Source organism: Macrobrachium rosenbergii, chromosome 55 (assembly GCF_040412425.1).
Source record: "Macrobrachium rosenbergii isolate ZJJX-2024 chromosome 55, ASM4041242v1, whole genome shotgun sequence".
NCBI lineage: Eukaryota > Metazoa > Arthropoda > Malacostraca > Decapoda > Palaemonidae > Macrobrachium > Macrobrachium rosenbergii.
The window spans coordinates 85,915,216-85,933,429 of NC_089795.1; the positions used below are offsets into that span (position 1 = coordinate 85,915,216).

Consider the following 18,214-nt stretch of genomic DNA (forward strand, 5'->3'; position numbering starts at 1 on the left):
TAAAAAGGCTATGCCTAATTTTAGTTACTGTCATTATGATGATGAAAAACATATATACTGTTCACACTTTTAGTCAGATGTAATACATAATTTATAATTAACACTTTTATTAGAATAAATGTTTTAGTAGCTATGCACTTTATTGTGGAACATCATCAGTGAAAAAATGTAAATCTTGATAATCGAACACTGAAACATTTTTATTTATCAGATTGGGCATAACAAATCTGAGTAGTACAAGAAATGTTCAGCTGAATTATAATGAGGAGTAACCTTACTTTTATTACTCTACTCTCATTCAAACAATGTATGGATTCTTGCCATCTTATTGCTGAGTTGATTAAATCTTTTCAACGGGAGTTTGTAATATTCACACATGAACAAAATATCAGTGATGTAAGAAATAGTGCATGGAATCATGTTTATATATTGAAATAATTGGGTTTTTGCCCAATTGGAAACCTGAAAAATTTACAGACCATCAGAAAAAAATGCAGAAATACCAAAAGTACTGATCTCATTACTGCAAGGGAGGATTAACTAAAACTGCAAGAACAAAAAAGCAAATATCAGTATACCAGTAACAACATAATGAAATACTGCTCTCTCACTGTATAAAGGTAGCATTTGCTAGCTTAGCAAGAGGTGAATTAGATTTTAAAATGAATAAAATTCACTCTTCAAACATTACATGCAAGAGTGGAAAACAAAAGGAAAGACCGTGTACAAACCTTTATTACTATAGATAACTAATTAACAAAAATCATTTTACAGTATGGGTAAAGTAATATGTAATGGCTATGAAACAGTTATTTGAATATTTTAATATACTTCTCATTGCTTTCATGTAGTGTAATACTGAATATGCACAAAAAGCACTCAAATATGTCTATGATTATTAAAAACGCATAGGTTAATTTCGAGTTGTGTTGTTTTTTTACATCATAATTTCCATCCCTATATTCGTACATATTTTCCAGGCCTTTTGAAATCTATGTGGACCCTTTTATGAATGAGATCACTCATTTCTGTTTGCCGCAATTACTCCCTGTAATGAAAGCCTCTAGCAAGTACTTGCATGAAGCCTTTGAGTTTTATGAAGAACTCCTCTCCACAAGGTACGACATCTGTTTCATAGTGTAAGGTTTATTCATGTGATGGTAAGTGATGCTTTACACTTTTTGGGCTGCTTGTGACTAAATGTAGTATCAGAATATTCAAAATCATTTCCCATTTAACAATCTTTCCACACTGAACGTCAACTGTTGAAGGGCTTGCAATGTGTAAGGACTGTATTTTTATTATAGAAGTGCTATGTTATTTGAAATTAGAAATGTATTTTTGGCCTTGAAGATAGATAAGATTTTGTAAGATTTCTGCTCTGAGACCCCTCAGGTTAGGCGTGAAACTGGAGTAATATGTGCAGAGTGCCTTGCAATAGCATGCTGTATGGTGTACTAAAAGTTTTTGTCTTTTACTGTTTCTCTTATCTCACTTAGCAGCCCAGCTTTTAAGTTTGTCTTTGCTTCCAGTTTCACTGCTCACCTGAAGGCCTCTCTATCAAGCCAGCCATATGAGAGTCAAGAATTATACATAATCATATAGGTATTTTTATTTACATCCCCTCTTGCAGTCTTTTTTTCACTACATTACTACTGCGTATAAGGCATTGTGTCGAAGACAGGTTTAAGTGCCAAAAACAGAGTTTGCTGCAAATCACGTTCAGTGTTTGGCAGTATTCCTGCTTAGTAATTTGTTTACTAACAAAAGGAATACTGTATTGTCATTTCAGTACATAGTACAGTTCATTGTATGTGTAATTATGGGAGTATTCCAAAAAATTATAGAATTGGCATTAAAAGGATGATTTAAGAAATTTAATTTTTGTTTAAAACATGCCAAAATCTAAACATGATACAGTTATATATAAAAATTGTTTTTTGTTTGTTTCTGTGTTTGTTCCAACTACTTTTTTTTATGAAATTTTCATAACATGGCTGGCAATAGCATAAATATTCAGGAATGCCTGAGTATCGTATTGAGTTAGGAATTAATACTGTGAGTACAGTAGTTTCAAGGATGTGTAAGAAACCACTTGGCATTAGGCAGTCAGTTTCAGAGAGATTTTGGCTTAAACCACTTCAACAGTTTTAACAATTTTTGGTTGACACTTCATAGACATGATGACTATGAATTGGGGATGTTTTTTACTCTATTTCATAGCAGTTTTGACTTATTTTTCACCTGACAAGTGGCAATGCAAAAGTATTAACAGCTTGTAGTGGTGATTCAAGTTTTCATTCTGTAGAGTCACTGGAAATATTCTACAGTAAAGAGCTAAATTTGCATACATGTTTTATTCATTTCAGATACCCATACTCCTGTTACAAGCAAGTCTATGTGGATGAGGCATATGGATCCTTACATTCCTATGCTACAATGTCAATTCTAGAGTAAGTATGTTTTTCCAGTCTTACTTAGAAATTTAAGAAATTTGATCAGTTTTTTCACTACTAACCCTTTTTGTGCATAGATGATTGCAAACATTGCAGTATGACGAATTGTATGCTTTTTTAACATGAAACATTATTTTTAAAATAAAATACATTTTTCTACAAACCCATTAATCATAAATAGCCATACTTTGAGTGAAACAGATCCAGTTACAACAACTTGATAGACCTTGAAAGAAGATATAATTAGAGACTCCTTGTTCAATTCTTTCTTCATTTGTTCGCTTGAAGGCATTTCATTTTTCCATGGTCATGTTGGAATAGCTTTAAATAGCTGGCTTTAGTTTGCTGTGAGTAGATGTAGAGTATAAGAAACAATAGACGAAATGGAGAAATAAGAAATACTGTACTATAACACTTAAGACCCAGTACTTGTAAACAGTACATTACTCAAGAACAGCTTACAGGAGAATGCTAAAACAGTCAAGGAAATCATGAATACATGTAGACTTAGATGTGGGACCGTGTAGTGGGTTAGAATTTGAAGCTTGACTGAGAAATGCATGTAGCTCCTTTGTTAATCATTTTAAGAATATAAACAATTATTTGCACTGACTTTCATATTCAGGAACAGAGGCTGTTTATCTATCTAAACACCTTTGTATTAGGATCTTTTCATTAAATAATTACATCAGTAAAAAGTTAGGCTTACTGATGTGTAAACAGTATATTATTCTGCTGTCACACTTTATATTACTTTGTCAGATGGCTGAAGTGTAGGACAGTGTACGTGAAGTTTTCTAACTTGTCTTAGGGTGATATTGAAAAAGATATTTTCATCTTTCTTTGAATGTTATTTTACCTGTACTCATTTGCCAGTTGAAAACAAAGAATGCTATCCATGATTGACATTTAATGTAGAATGAAAATATTGTAATTTTGCATAAATTTAATGCAGGACTTTATGTAGTGTGCCAAACACATGCACTACAGTATCTTGCTTGCTTAGTATATGTTATGTATGTGCTTATTACATCACTTAGGTGTAATAACAAGAAATATGGAATTAGCACTATTTTCAAATATAGAAAGAATCGTAAATTATAATTGGAAAGAATTTGTAAGTTGTATTTACCAAAATGGTTAAGCAGTTTACTAATTTTCCATTTATGGTCACAGCAGTTTGTTTACTTATATGTATACTACAGTATCATGTAATGCAATGTTTGAATTCCATATTAGTTTTCTGTGGCTTCCTATGCTAGTCCCCTAAAAATTTAAAATGCAAAAAATGGTTACAAATACTTCAAATTCCTTGTGTAAATTTCCACTGGCATTCATTTTAGTCAAATTACAAAAATTGCATTCTGTAGTGTCAGAATGTAACAGGACGTTTTTCTTAAGCAACAACTTTATGTCAGATTTGTGTAAGATTAAGTAATTGTGTAGTTTGTATTATGAAAGAATCGTCACTAAAAATAATCTAGTGGGAGAGATCTGTTAAAACTTTTTTTTTATTTCTTTGGCAGCGTGAACCTTTTGTGCAGTAATAGGATTATAGACCAAGTTTATGAAACAAGAAAAACAATGGCCTTATGCGTAGCCCAGCAGTTCTTTGGTTGCTTCCTGTCAAGACATGCCTGGGCTGATGCTTGGCTCACTACTGGTATTGCCCATTATCTCATGGGGCTCTACGTGAAAAAGCACTTTGGATTTAATGAGTACAAAGACTGGATCCATGGGGTAGGTTATTGCAGTTTTTTTTGTGTGTGATTTGCTTGTGGTAAGTTTTAATTTTTGTGTGAAATTCTCTGCAGTACAAATGGATGTTTTAGTTGAAGTATGATAGCTGAAGATGCCATTTCAAGACAGTATCGATGGTTTTTCTCTCATAGTTCAGTTGACTTTTCATTGAGTGAAAGATTTTTGGTTATTTGTTGAGCTCTGTGTATCAAACCTCAGATGTTTTGAGAGCTTGATTGTATTTTATTACTGTCAGTAGCAAGAAGCCTTTTTGACATAAAGAAATGAAGTATAAGACTTTTTTGACACAAGAAAATTTTCTTGAGGTTCACATCAAACACTGAATGAATATAGTTTTAGGCACTCGTAAATAGGTTTGTTAACCTGTTCAATAGGTTGGCTATTTTTATTTTTAAGTTTTGTAAATGTCTTTTAATTTCAGGATGTACACACCATTGAAAAGTTTCCATGTACAGTACAGTAGTGCAGAGCTTTAGAGAAAGGAGGTTGTTATTTTGTAGGGGGTTTATCTCTTTTCATATTTTGTGAAGAAAGAAAATGTATGCAGCACACCCTTGTCCCCCTTTGCAAACCATCCGTTTTGTTTCTCCATTGTATTCCCTTGGGTTTCTTCATAGCTATCCACCTTCAACTTTACCCAACTTTAATGTTCAATTCTTATTTAAGATTGAATCCTTTGGGCAAGCTTTATGTGAGTCTCAAAATAAGGCCTCTAGTCAAACTAATTTATGATAAGTGTAATAATAGTAAAAAGCCAGAAATTCTGACTTTGATTGGAAGCCTTAGAAAAGGGCAGAAAGCTCAGTGGATTTGAAATTTAATTTGAGTCTTGGGTTGATATTAAAGTGTCCTGCATTGTGACAGCCTAGTTCTTAATTGACTGGAAAGCATTAGCTTCAAGGTCATTCTGAATTTCTTGCATAGTTTGTAGACATTTTAATGCTACTACTGTACTTCCCTGTTAGTAATGAAGAACCACATTGTGCTATCAGATTTTCTAGTATTTGCCTTTTTGTGTTGTTCATGAAAAATTTTTTATATCTTTTCAGGAACTTCAAGATATTATTGAGTATGAGGAAAGGTTTGGCGGAATAGTTTTGGATCCTAGTGCTTCTCCCAGCGAGCCTCAGAATGGGGCGAATATCACAAATGCACCTGGAGCAAGTCCAAACAAAGACACATTTTATTTCTCGGTGAAAAATCCTCACGCTTGCTCTCCACATTATATTAATGTCTATTATAAGAAGGCACATTTAGTTATAAGAATGTTAGAGTTCCGTATAGGACAAGAACTCATGATGCAGGTGAGGAAAGATCTCATTTTCATTTATAAAACTAATGATGAAAATCTATTTTAATAGTGCATATAAATTGCTGCTGTGTAGAAATGATACTTAAGGTTGTGATAAGGATAATCTTGCATGTTGAGTAATTTATTTATGTTTACAAACATTGCATGTATGAGGTAATTAAACTGTATACTAAACAAGTAAATGAGAGCTGAATTCACAAAGTCCGATTAGTGTTCTCTTGGTATTTTCTTCTTGAAGCTATTAACACTCAGAGAGACTTGTCAGTGTTGAAATACAATGCTAATGAAATCCAGTTTAAATATCTATAAAGGAATTAAATTGATTTCACAAAGAAGTTATATTAAATTTATCCAAGTTTAATTTCACAGGTATTCAACAAGCACCTGTCACTAGCTCTTATAGCAGTTGCAAATAAGGGTTCTCCAGCAGGATGGAGTCACATGGTTTTATCAACATCAACATTCACAAAGGTGAATTGATTTAAAAAGTTTTGTAATTGTGTGCATGTTCTTGGATAATTTAGAACATTCTGTAATACTGTAAATGGTTGGTGAAATTAAACCATTTAAAATGGATTAAGTGTAGTTTATTGATTCCGTTGTTTTTAAAGTTGATTTTTCCGTTGTTTTATCTTCATTCTTTTGATTTTAATTATCATACTGTAAAAGTACAGAATTAATCCTTGATCATTATCATCATTAACAATCTTACGTCAGATTTTGTTGTTACTGAGTTGACAACAAATTCATTAATATTTATTGTTGGCATACAAGTATTCAAAAGTGTATTAAAAAATATCTCAGACAATAGTCTCTGTGGTATGCTGCTAATCAAAAGGAGAATGTGGCTGATGTGTGTTCAAACACCTTGTTTCAACTTTCCAAAAGACAAAAATAAAAAGCTTTATGAATAAGAAGGCAGTGATGATATGATGAATAAGCTGTACGATCAGACGCTACTAAAATTAGTTGTTAATTGTGATCTTATTTTAAGGAAAATAAAATCGAGGGTATGAAAAACTCACTGGGCAGAAGAATTTGCAATATGTATCTGAATGGTACTTTATAGAATTGCTGAATAATGGAAATGGATTAGTTTCATCAGTTCCTGAGACATTTTATGCATTACACACCATATGGTTGCCCCAGTAGGAAATTAAACCATTTAAAATGGATTAGCCAGTGTAGTTTATGTAGATTCCGTTGTTTTATCTTCATTCTTCAAGTTGATTTTTCCGTTGTTTTATCTTCATTCTTCAAGTTGATTTTAATTATCATACTGTAAAAGTACAGATGTTAATGCTTAATCCTTGATCATTATCATCATTAACAATCTTACGTCAGATTTTGTTGTTACTGAGTTAGACAACAAATCATCATTAATATTTATTGTTGGCATACAAGTATTCAAAAGTGTATTAAAAAATATCTCAGACAATAGTCTCTGTGGTATGCTGCTAATCAAAAGGAGAATGTGGCTGATGTGTGTTCAAACACCTTGTTTCAACTTTCCAAAAGACGAGGGTATGAAAAAAAATAAAAAGCTTTATGAATGAGAAGGCAGTTTCATCAGATATGATGAATCAAAGATTTTTCTGGAGTGCATCACACCATATGGTTGCAGTAGGAAATTACTAAAATTAGTTGTTAATTTGTACAGATGATCTTATTTTAATTTTGTTGTTACTGAGTTAGACAACAAAAAATAAAATGTATTAAGGGTATCTCAGACAAAACTCACTCAAAAGCAGAATGTGGCTGATGTGTGTTCAAACATTTCCAAAAGACAAAAATAAAAATATGTATCTGATATGATGAATAAGCTGTTTATAAAATTGCTGAATAATGGAAATGATGTTATCAGGAAGAATTTGCAATATGTATCTGAATTTCATCAGTTCCTGAGACATTGCGTTTCATCAGTTCCTGAGACATTGCTCTCAACCCCAGATTTTTCTGGAGTGCATTACACACCATTTGACGGAATGTGTTTTATCTTTTAGTTTATTAAAGTTAATTCAATTATTATTATTTATTAAAGTTAATTTGGTTATTTTTACACACATTTATATCACAAAGACATATTGGATTGTACATGTACTGTAATCATGCTGATATTGCACATGTTTAAATATTGAACATTATATTCAACAAGATAATGTATCAGTAACATAACCTACCTTGTTTTTCAGGCCATTTTCACAGTGACTGGCAAAGACATCACAGTCTTTTGTGATCAGTGGGTACGTCAGGGAGGGCATGCTAAATTCAACATGAAATTTCTCTTCAATCGTAAAAGGTAAGATTTTTCTTTGTGGTTTTTTATCTATACAGTATTTGCTGAGTTGTCATACAGGTCTTCAGCTTTGTGCTTTAGGTCTACTGTAGGGTAGATGGAAATGAGAATCCAAAGAACAAAAACATAGAAGCTGAAAAATTTAGAGGTCAAAAAGGGATATCAAGACAGTGTTAGCAAGTATAGCATAAGCAATGGAAAATTGGTTGATGGAAACCACTGAAAGATAACACACAAAAGGCAAAAGACGTTGTATACAATATATTGTGTCATTAGGGAAGGGGTATAAAGACAAAGAGGTGTGGTTGTGAAATCAAGATGTAAAAAGGCTGGTAGCAAAGAAGAGAGGTTCTAAGGTCTGGTAGAGGAAAGGTACGGAGGAGGAAGAAGATGTATACGGGGAGAAAAAGAAGGCTAACAGGAAGGTGCTGAGGGCAAAGAAGAAAAGTTGGGAGGAATGGGATCTGAATTTCAACAGAGAATATATTTGAATAGCAGAGTAGATGAGGAAAGATTATGAGTGGGAAAGTTATATTGAAGTTGAAAAGGAAGAGATTCTGGAATGACTGAGGCAGTGTTTTGACAAGCTTTTGAATGAAGAAAACGAAAGTGAACTGGAGTGAAGCCTAACAAGGGGACCAATAGAGAATGTAACAGCTTTTTAGGTGAAAGGCCCCTTGGGAGGAGGATGAATGGGAAAGCCTCATGACCATTTGAAAATGACAAGTAAATTATTACAAGCATGAGAAGGCTGATCATTCACAGTCCTACTAGAATACTGTTTATAATGAGAAACAAGTAAAAAAGGTGTCGAAGTTTCTTCGGTGCAATCGAGTTTTCTGTACAACCACTACAGTGTATAATCAAGGCCACCAAAAATAGATCTATCTTTTGGTGGTCTCAGTATAATGCTGTATGAGCCGCAACCCATGAAACTTTAACCACAGCCCAGTGGTGACCTGTCCTATATCGCTGCCAGATGCACAATTATGGCTTACATTAACCTTAAATAAAATAAAAACTACTGAGGCTAGAGGGCTGTAATTTGGTATGTTTGATGATTGGAGGGTGGATGATCAACTTACCAATTTGCAGCCTGTTAGCCTCAGTAGTTTTGAAGATCTGAGGGCGGACAGAAAAAGCGTGGACGGACAGACAAAGCCGGAACAGTAGTTTTCTTTACAGAAAACTGCATTTTGGAAATTATATAGTAATACTACTGCTTACACATGCTTTGAAAATATTGGAGAAGGTGCTGGTTTCATACTGGAGATATCAGCAGCGGCAATCTTTATAAAGTGGCAAATACAGGAAATTTACCATCCAAAAAAGGAAGAGATTACACTCTATGTTATTGGAGCTTGAGAAGGACTTTGACAATCTTTATAAAGTGGCAAATACAGGAAATTTACCATCCAAAAAAGGAAGAGATTACACTCTATGTTATTGGAGCTTGAGAAGGACTTTGACAGAGTACCAAGACAAACAATAAAATGAGCATTACAAAGGGAGAGAGTACAAGAAATATATAGTGAGTAATGTGACTTTACCATAACTTAGGATATGGAATGAATAGAGTGGCAGGTGTATCGGAAGAATTTTAGGAAGACATTGGTGCCCATTCAAGATCAGTCCCAGGTCCTTTGCTGTTTATCAAAGTAATAAGGGGAACCAGCAGAAGCAGAATAGCAGTATGGAAAGGCTAGGATGGAAAACCGACATCAACAAAATGAAGCTTACAGTGAATGGGAAAGAAACTTTGGAAGAGTTATAATCAGGAAAGCAGCTGTGTGGGTGGTTGAACTTGGTACTGTGTACTTAATGTAACAGATGGTGTTATAGGAGATGCTTGGGATTGCAAAGTTTAGAGGAAGTAAGAGCAGTTGGAGAACAAAGGGAAGTGGAGAACTATGTTATGGTAGATGGTTAAGTCTTACAAGAGGTAGGTGAATGAAAATGTCTCATTAGCATAGGGATGTCAGAGATTTTTACGTGAGTCTTGCACTACTTGTTGGATCAGAATATGGTTACTGACAGAAAGTGGAGATTTTGAAAAGGGGTGTCAGTAGAATGTTAGGATTCATAGCAAGTGTGTGATGGAAGAATTTTGTTAGAAATGAGGAACTTGCAGAGAGTTATGATGTCCAGTGAGATAGTTTAGCAATATAATATGTAGGAATGAGGAACAGTAAGTCAAGAAAGCATTAGATAATGGAAGTAGCAGGAAGAAGAACTGTAGGAAGTCCCAGGAAATCCTGGAAAATGGGAAAGATGACCTGGAAGAAGTTCAAGCAGAAAGTGCACAGGCCAGAGGAGAGTGGGTAGAACTGATGTATTAAACCCCATAATGGGAAAACCATAAGAAGCAGTAGTCTAATGGTAGAGTTTCCTTGGCTATTCTGTTTCATTAACTTTCAGTTCTTCCCCTTTCTATGTAGCTTATGCTGTTTTTAGAGGAGTTTGGTGAATTTTATTGAAGTTTCTTGTTCCTTTTTATTCCATGGTGAGTTTCATTGAGCAGTATATGAATTACCTGCACTTTGTTATACTTGGTAATTACACTTGTTTCATTTCACCACTGGAGTTTCATTGGTTTTGTGTTGCCTTTTTTGTACAGTGTTTAACACCCTTACAGTTTTCATTTCTTTTCCCGACTTTTATGATTAGCTTGGGTGTAGTGATTTCTTTTTTGTCTGTACACCCAGTTTCATGCACATAAATGCTTGTTGAAAACTCTTCTTTGATATAGCTTTATTACGAATAGAACTTACCTGGCAGTTTATATATATATAGCTTTAATCCCTGTCGAACCGGCAGATTTTTCAAAACTCGCGGCAACCGCCGAATGGTAGGTGTTCGATTAGGTGGTTAACAACCCTTACAGGGTGGTACTTGGAATCATTCCCGTTTTCAGTTCCTCAGATCATCTCTTGCCCGACCTGTCTCCTGAGGGGAGGAGGGTGGGGCTTTAAATATATATATAACTGCCAGGTAAGTATTCATAAAACTTTGTTTTATCATAAAAACTTCATTTTGGTGTATAAATCATTCTTTGTAGGTTATACATTTATTTTACATTTTTTCTTTGAGTCTTAAGTATTTCAGTGGGGAGTGAAAGTGCACTCTTTATATGTTAAAATTTAACAATTCAGTTAAATTATTTATTACTATTAGCTTGCTTTTTTAGATCACTTAATAAGTATACTTGTTAATGGAAAATGGTCTTAAATAGTAAAGTATATCTGTTCTTGGTGTATTGTGGAGTACTGTATAAATTATTTTGTATTTTACCAGAAACATCGTTGAGATGACTATTGAGCAAGGATACATTGGGGAACTTGGAATCCGCCGTTATGTCGGACCGCTGGTTGTCTGGATCCAAGAATTAGATGGGACATTCAAGCACACACTTCAAATAGAACACCAAGTAAGAAATTCTGCAGCTATACTTCTAGGTTAATATACAGTTATGATTTAGCTTTATAGTCATTCAGAAATTTATGACCTACATAAACTATGAACCTTATGACCTTCTTAACCTATGAAAACATAAAAATAAGGGCCGCATATAATTTCAAGTCCAAATTTTTTAATGTTTGTTTTTACACACTTTCTTTTCTTTCGACTTCACCTTTTGTTAGGTGATGATATACTTTCTGTTATATAAATGGAACAAATTCATATGGAATTACTAATTTTCTTCATGTTTTCCATCATGAATTGTTGACGATAATAAATCATCGAAGTTTGAAAGGTAATCAGATTATTTTTCCAAGTAAATATGCAGTGTTGGGAATGCAGAGTGAAGTAGAGACTTCACTTGCTTGACCTCCCACTCTGTGTGCACACTTGAACAGTTGCTCTTAGGACATATGGTCAGTAAACTAGAGCTCTGCATGATTGATGGGTTTATAAGGAAAAAGTTTTATGGTGTGAAAAATATTTTTCAGGAACTCTTCATCCTGTGTAAATGTAATTTAGGCTCAGTATATTGATGGTTTTGTATTAAACAAACTTTTATTATAGCATAAATATATTATAAAACAAATTCATTTAACAAACCCATCAGTCATATTTGTAGTGCTTGCCTCCCATCCGTGCTGATATCACAGTTGCACTCTCTACACAGCACATGAGACTGAGGATTGCAGATTGCAATTAAGTACTCAGTAAGGTGGGCTTGTGTGAAAATTTGTTTAATGCTATTTAAGCTTATTTTTAATTTTTTTATTTTCCATTACATTATTCAGACAAGTGTAAACTTACTGAGCTATTTGCAGTTAATGGTGTAAATTTATTTTTCAGCTCTCAAAAAAAGAAATTGTTTGCCATTCAAAATCTCGTAGAAACAAGAAAAAGAAGATTCCATTGTGCACAGGAGAGGAAGTTGATATGGATTTAAGTCATCTAGAGTAAGTTATTATTGGATTGTTTTATGTAACTGGTGTTTAATGGTAACTAAAAGTATTCCCGTTACGTGAATTTTTGGGAGTTTAGTGTTGTTTTTATATGGTTTTAGAAAATCAGTGCTTAGAAGCCAAGGAATCTGTTTCTGGAAATATCTTTTATATGTCCTGGTCTTTTTCAGCCTGTATATCCATGAGTGGGAGCACTAGCAGATTGGGGGTGGTTGGAGCGGGGGTGCCACCTGGGCACATGTGCCCCCCCATGAAAAATAATGACAAAATAATAATATTGAAGATTTTAGATATAACATAAATAAGAAATATAAAAATGGGGAAAAAATAAAAATATTATAGAAATAATAATAAAATTGAGAGAGAGATATATATATATATATATATATATATATATATATATATATATATATATATATATATATATATATATATATGTATGTATGTATGTATGTATGTATGTATGTATGTATGTATGTATGTATGTATGTATGTATGTATGTATGTATGTATATATATATATATATATATATATATATATATATATATATATATATATATATATATATATATATATATATATATATATATATATATATATATATATATATATATGTGTATATGTATGTGTATATATATATATATATATATATATATATATATGTATGTATGTATGTATGTATATACATATATATGTGTGTATATGAAAATTGGTGCCCCCTATGAAATTTTTCTGGATCCGCTAGTGAGTTGGGGCTCTCTTGGCATAGTTAGATCTCTTTTATATTTATCAACTATATGCAATTCATTCAGTTCTCATTCCTCTTATTCCCATACTTTTTCGTACATCATGATTCACTTTCATTTCTTCACAATTATTTTATCAAACAAATGATCGTCCTTAGTGCTGATTCTCCTGTGCTGTGGCTTCGTCTGGATCCTGACATGACCATGATGCGAGCCGTGGAAGTTGAGCAGCCCGATAACCAGTGGCAGTATCAGTTGCGCCACGAACGGGACGTGACTGCACAAACTGAAGCTGTAAATGCTCTTTTTCATTTAGCTAAGCAAGGTATGTATGTTTTAAGGTAGGGTTTACAGTGACTGTTTCTGCAGGTAATTTTGTGTGTCTTTGCAAGATTGTATGTACTGGCACGTATATCCTCCAGTTTCTAGAAGGATTGAAGTGTACTAAATGATGTGAATCTAGAGTTTGTAAGAGAAATGGTGTAATACAGGATTGTCTAGGTGATCAGTATGGCAATTATAAACTTAGTCCAGCATCCTGTGACTGTGGTACTTGGTATGCTTCCTCCAGAAGTTTGAAATGATCCACTTCTATTTCTGAGTATTATTCGCATAATGTAAGTTTTTATGTAGATATACCTCAGTAAGTTTCAATTTACAAAACATAATGTTTAGAGCATAAAAGGGAGGTTTCAGGCATCTCTTATTTCCTTACTGTAGATTAAAAGTTTGTTTAATCTGCAGTGTTAAGATTTCAGTTTACCAGCATTACAAAAACCACCATTTCCTAGTTACCTATCCTAACCTAGCTTATGAACTGGTTGATTGCCTCATTCTTTCAGTCTAAAATTTATGAGTGGATTGTTTTTGATATGTGGTGTTGGTGCCCTATCTCCAGCAATTTTGGATGGATAATTGTGTGTTACAAGTGTGACTGGATGTTTTTAATGAACACTCAGAGTTAATTTGCCAATCTGCAAGGTTTAGAAATCAGTGAGCATTTTTTTAACATTTTCACATTCTTACTAGTAGCAATAATAAACTTTTTCTTCTAATTCCTACAGGTGCTGTAACTACAGAAATGCGTAATACATTAACAGCAGTGTTAGAAAATGAACAGTGTTTCTATAAGGTCAGTTAATGCCATCTTGTAATACCATTGCTATAGTAATGAAAATTATATGGAATACTGTTTGTATACAATTATTTTTTATTAAGTATCTTTAAGATCATTAGGGTGATTTACTGATTCAGAGAGATGGGAATTCACTTATCCCTGTATGTTTCAAAGTACAGTAAACAAATTTTCTATGCATATATAATCCTCATGATTTAACTCATGCTATGAATTGTATGATGCAAGACTTCAGTAGAATAATCAGTTAAAGGAAATATTTCTCAGGTCTAATGCTATGTATAGTCTTCGCTAAAGGAATTCAACTTACTGATGAAGTCTCAGTTGTCATTCTTAGCTCAGTTTCTGTGATATAGACACTTTGGAATTAGGTGTAACATTTGGTACCATTTATCTCTTTATTTACACTTTTTTATATCCTTGTTATACTCATGTCTCTGGTGTTGTCTGTCGGACAACAGTTCCTCTCAAGAACTTACAATTCATCTTTTTCAGGGAAATTCATTCCTCACCAAGGCTAGTGCTCTTTGAATCAGAACGTTAGTTTTAGTTAATTTTCTCTGCTAAGGCAGAAACTGCAAATCAACTTTGCCATATCTTACTGTTAAGGTATCATAATGACTTTATGGCTTAGTTTGATGAAGTTCCAATTAGCAAAGAGGCATTAACATCAGCCTTTACAAAAATGGTCCTAAAGATTCTTGTATACATGGAATTAACCATTCATTCTTAAAATACAGGAGAATAACGGGATATCAATTTATGTGGGATCTCTGTTTAATTAGCCCTTATAAAGGGTGACCACATAAAGTGTGCCTTTCTTCACTGTAAATGTTACTAAAATTCTGTTAATGTGTCCCATAGGGCCCATCTACATAGTTTTCAATCTTTTACTTTTCATCTATTCCCTTTAGTCTCTTCCCACTTGGCTGTCAACTATGGTACTTAAGCGCAACATTGCTTTTCACTTCACCTCTCACCTAAGAACAAATCATTTGGTCCAGCTCTCTGAGCTTAATAGTGACTCTGTCGTCTTGTTAATGAATAATAATATAAATGACACTCTGCTCATGTTGGTATTTAAGGAAGTGAAGTTAATAAAAAAGCAGCCAAAGGTGCATATCCGTCAGTCAAATTTTATGTTGCTATTCCTATAGAATTAGTAAACATCACTATTATGAAAAGGTTTAACAAGACCCTGGGATACATTGCCAGACTCTCAGAGGACCCACCAAAAAGATTTGTTTTCAAATGAGAGTATAGTAAAATTAAAGGAGTTAGACAGCCAAGTCAGAAGGGAGTTGAAGAAACAAATAAATAATTACAGTACAGAAAGCAACAAAGCCTCTGTACCAGTTTTAGCAGATTTTTTCAACTTAGGAATATCAAGAAGCTATCTCTCTCAACTGTTATTATCCTAAAAACTTTAAACTGGTTGCTGTATCTCATGTTAGAATAAGAAAGTTTATCTATTTCTAAAGTTATCTTCTTTTCTTTCAAGGTTCGATGTAGAGCAGCTCATTGTCTAACTCAGGTTGCTAATGCTATGGTGGCCAACTGGAATGGTCCTCCAGCCATGATGGTTTTATTCCGTAAAATGTTTGGCTCCTTTTCCTGCCCAAATATCATCCGACAGCATGACTTCACTAATCTCCAAAATTACTTCATACTAAAGGTAATATAGGTTTGTGTCTTTTTATGTCCATCAGATTCAGCCTTGTCATCAAGGTTCATTTAGGAAATATCTACCTAGTACAGTATAGCCTTTCTCAGGGCCCTATGTGATTAAGAGTTCTGTGCTTAGGTTTCTACAAAGAAATGTGTGATTATTGTGAAAAGAATGTGAAGGAAAAAGCTCTTGAAATACAGGTTTTTTATAATGGGAAGCCTTTGGTTTGACTTGTACTCAACCAGTCTGGACATGACTCAGTCTGAGGCTCAGATAATGGAGACTTGGACTTAGTCTTGATCTCGAATGGTGTGTGCTGTGATTCAACATTGGCCTCATATGTTGTGGGCTAGACTACAACACCTTATAAATGTTCATTATTGACAACATTAAAATAAATTAAGCTCTGTTTTCTCTTTTCCCCAGACCTTACCTGTTGCAATGGCCGGGCTGCGCAATGTTCACAAGTCATGTCCACCAGAGGTGCTGGCATTTTTAATGGATCTCTTCAAGTACAGTGACAATTCAAAGAATCAGTATTCAGATAATTATTATCGGGAGGCTCTTGTAGACGCATTAGCTGCGTCTGTTTCTCCAGCACTTGTTCAGCAAGATCCAGCTACCATCACATCAGATACTTTGACTGATGACATGAGAAGAATTTTATGTGAGGTATGGAAGTAGACTTCAAGAATTTGGTTTTTATCAATTCAGTTTTGGATGGCATATACTAATCTTGAGAATTACTAGGCAGGCTACTATTTATGTATTAATCAAAGAATTATTTATTCATTGTCAAGCACCTGATTTGAAGAAGTATTTGCCTTAGTGGTTGCCATTTGTCATGCTGTATTTTAGAGGTGAAAGCATGTTCTGCTGTCATACGGTTAGCCCAGTCATCTTCTTCAGTTTTATAAAATATTTTTGTTATAGCATTTTATATTCCTAGCGAAATCTTTTTTAGTATCGCCAGTGTTGAAGCTTGCGAGTGTCTTACTTCTAAGTCCTGTTTTTCATTGCAGATTACACGCTTTCTCAACCTGGAGAAGATGCTACCCTGCTACAAGTTTAGAGTAACTGTGGCTTGTCTGAAAGCAATCAGAGTTATACAGAAAAATGGCCATTTGCCTCCAAAATCTGACATATTTAAAACATATGCAGCTTATCCTCAATATATTGGTAAGATACATATGATTCAAGTTTGCACTGAAACACTTTGTTAAACAATCTATTTTGGCTTTAAACAAATGTGAAGTTTGAACATACTACTTACTGTAATTTTTTTTTAGGTAACATTTAGTAAACTCTCTGATGCTGAAATATTTGTTGATTGTCAGTTTCATGTGGAAATTCAAGGTTTTTTTTTTTTTTTTTTTTGTCAGTATAACACACCATTGATGTCCCCTCACTTGTCATGATTTTTCACACACAGATGTTCGAGTTAATGCAATTGATCAGCTTGTGGATTTCCTCCCTTCACATGGTACTCATGATGATATGGATTTCTTGTTGAAATTGGTTGAGTCAGATCCAGTACCAAGGATACGTTACCTCACTCTAACAGCCCTTGCAAAAAATCCACCCTTCGCCATGGGACAGAGCCACAGGCTAGATAATGAACATTTGGTGGAACGTTTATGGAGGCTTATGAAGTAATTATCTGCGTATTTTTAGTCTTTTTAATTAAAACTATAATTAATGACCATTAAGTTGATTAACTCTATATTGTTGATGTGATTCAAATGTAGCTTCTTATGAATATGGCAGTTTCTAGCTAGTCAACTTCTCAAATTGTTTTGCATTATTTCTCTTAGTACTCTGAGAATCTAGAAAATGACCCAGTTGCATGGTTACAGTAACAATATCTTAAGATATTATCTTTAATGCTGCTGTACCTTTACTTATAAGTACAGAAGCCGTTTGTTTTGTTGATATTTTTTATCTTAGGAGACAGAGCTTCTCATTTAAAGTAGTATATGGTGACTTACCACACCAGTAGGACAGATTTAATTAGGTGATTTTGGGTTAAGCTTATTCTTTATAACAGGGAGATAGAATGGCAAAGAATGAAATAAAAGACATGCTTAGATTAAAATTTTCAGCACATTACTATAAAATGTGAGGGAATTACAGAGAAATGGAGTATCCAGAGGTTGAAAAACAGACCGAGATCTCCAAAATTAAGATTGTTTTGGACTTTGGATGAAAAGGGAAGAGAAATAGTTAGTCAGGAAAGTATTTTGTTTGATATAGAAACAGAAGGATGAAGACCAAAACAAAGGCTTAGAAAATCTGAAAAAGGATTTCGAGACAGGTGTTGAGAGAACTCATTTGATCTCTAACTCTGGAAATGGGTGAGCTAATAGGATGAATGATGCCACTTGCAATGAATTGCAAGTCGTTTACAGTAATATGGAGAA

General features: G+C 33.7%; 1 protein-coding gene across 2 annotated transcripts in view; it reads left to right on the forward strand.

Annotated features, from left to right (window-relative positions):
* The window catches only part of Taf2 (TATA-box binding protein associated factor 2), a 34,035-nt gene that overhangs the window by 6,819 nt on the left and 9,002 nt on the right, over positions 1 to 18,214 (forward strand). For both annotated transcript variants that reach the window (XM_067099221.1, XM_067099222.1), the window contains exons 7-20: positions 981 to 1,118; positions 2,370 to 2,453; positions 3,983 to 4,196; positions 5,267 to 5,521; positions 5,899 to 6,000; positions 7,722 to 7,828; positions 11,120 to 11,252; positions 12,131 to 12,237; positions 13,149 to 13,315; positions 14,055 to 14,122; positions 15,627 to 15,800; positions 16,221 to 16,466; positions 16,817 to 16,973; positions 17,227 to 17,446. In XM_067099221.1, the coding sequence (XP_066955322.1) occupies positions 981 to 1,118; positions 2,370 to 2,453; positions 3,983 to 4,196; positions 5,267 to 5,521; positions 5,899 to 6,000; positions 7,722 to 7,828; positions 11,120 to 11,252; positions 12,131 to 12,237; positions 13,149 to 13,315; positions 14,055 to 14,122; positions 15,627 to 15,800; positions 16,221 to 16,466; positions 16,817 to 16,973; positions 17,227 to 17,446 (2,172 nt within the window). The remainder of the gene's footprint in view (positions 1 to 980; positions 1,119 to 2,369; positions 2,454 to 3,982; positions 4,197 to 5,266; positions 5,522 to 5,898; positions 6,001 to 7,721; positions 7,829 to 11,119; positions 11,253 to 12,130; positions 12,238 to 13,148; positions 13,316 to 14,054; positions 14,123 to 15,626; positions 15,801 to 16,220; positions 16,467 to 16,816; positions 16,974 to 17,226; positions 17,447 to 18,214) is intronic.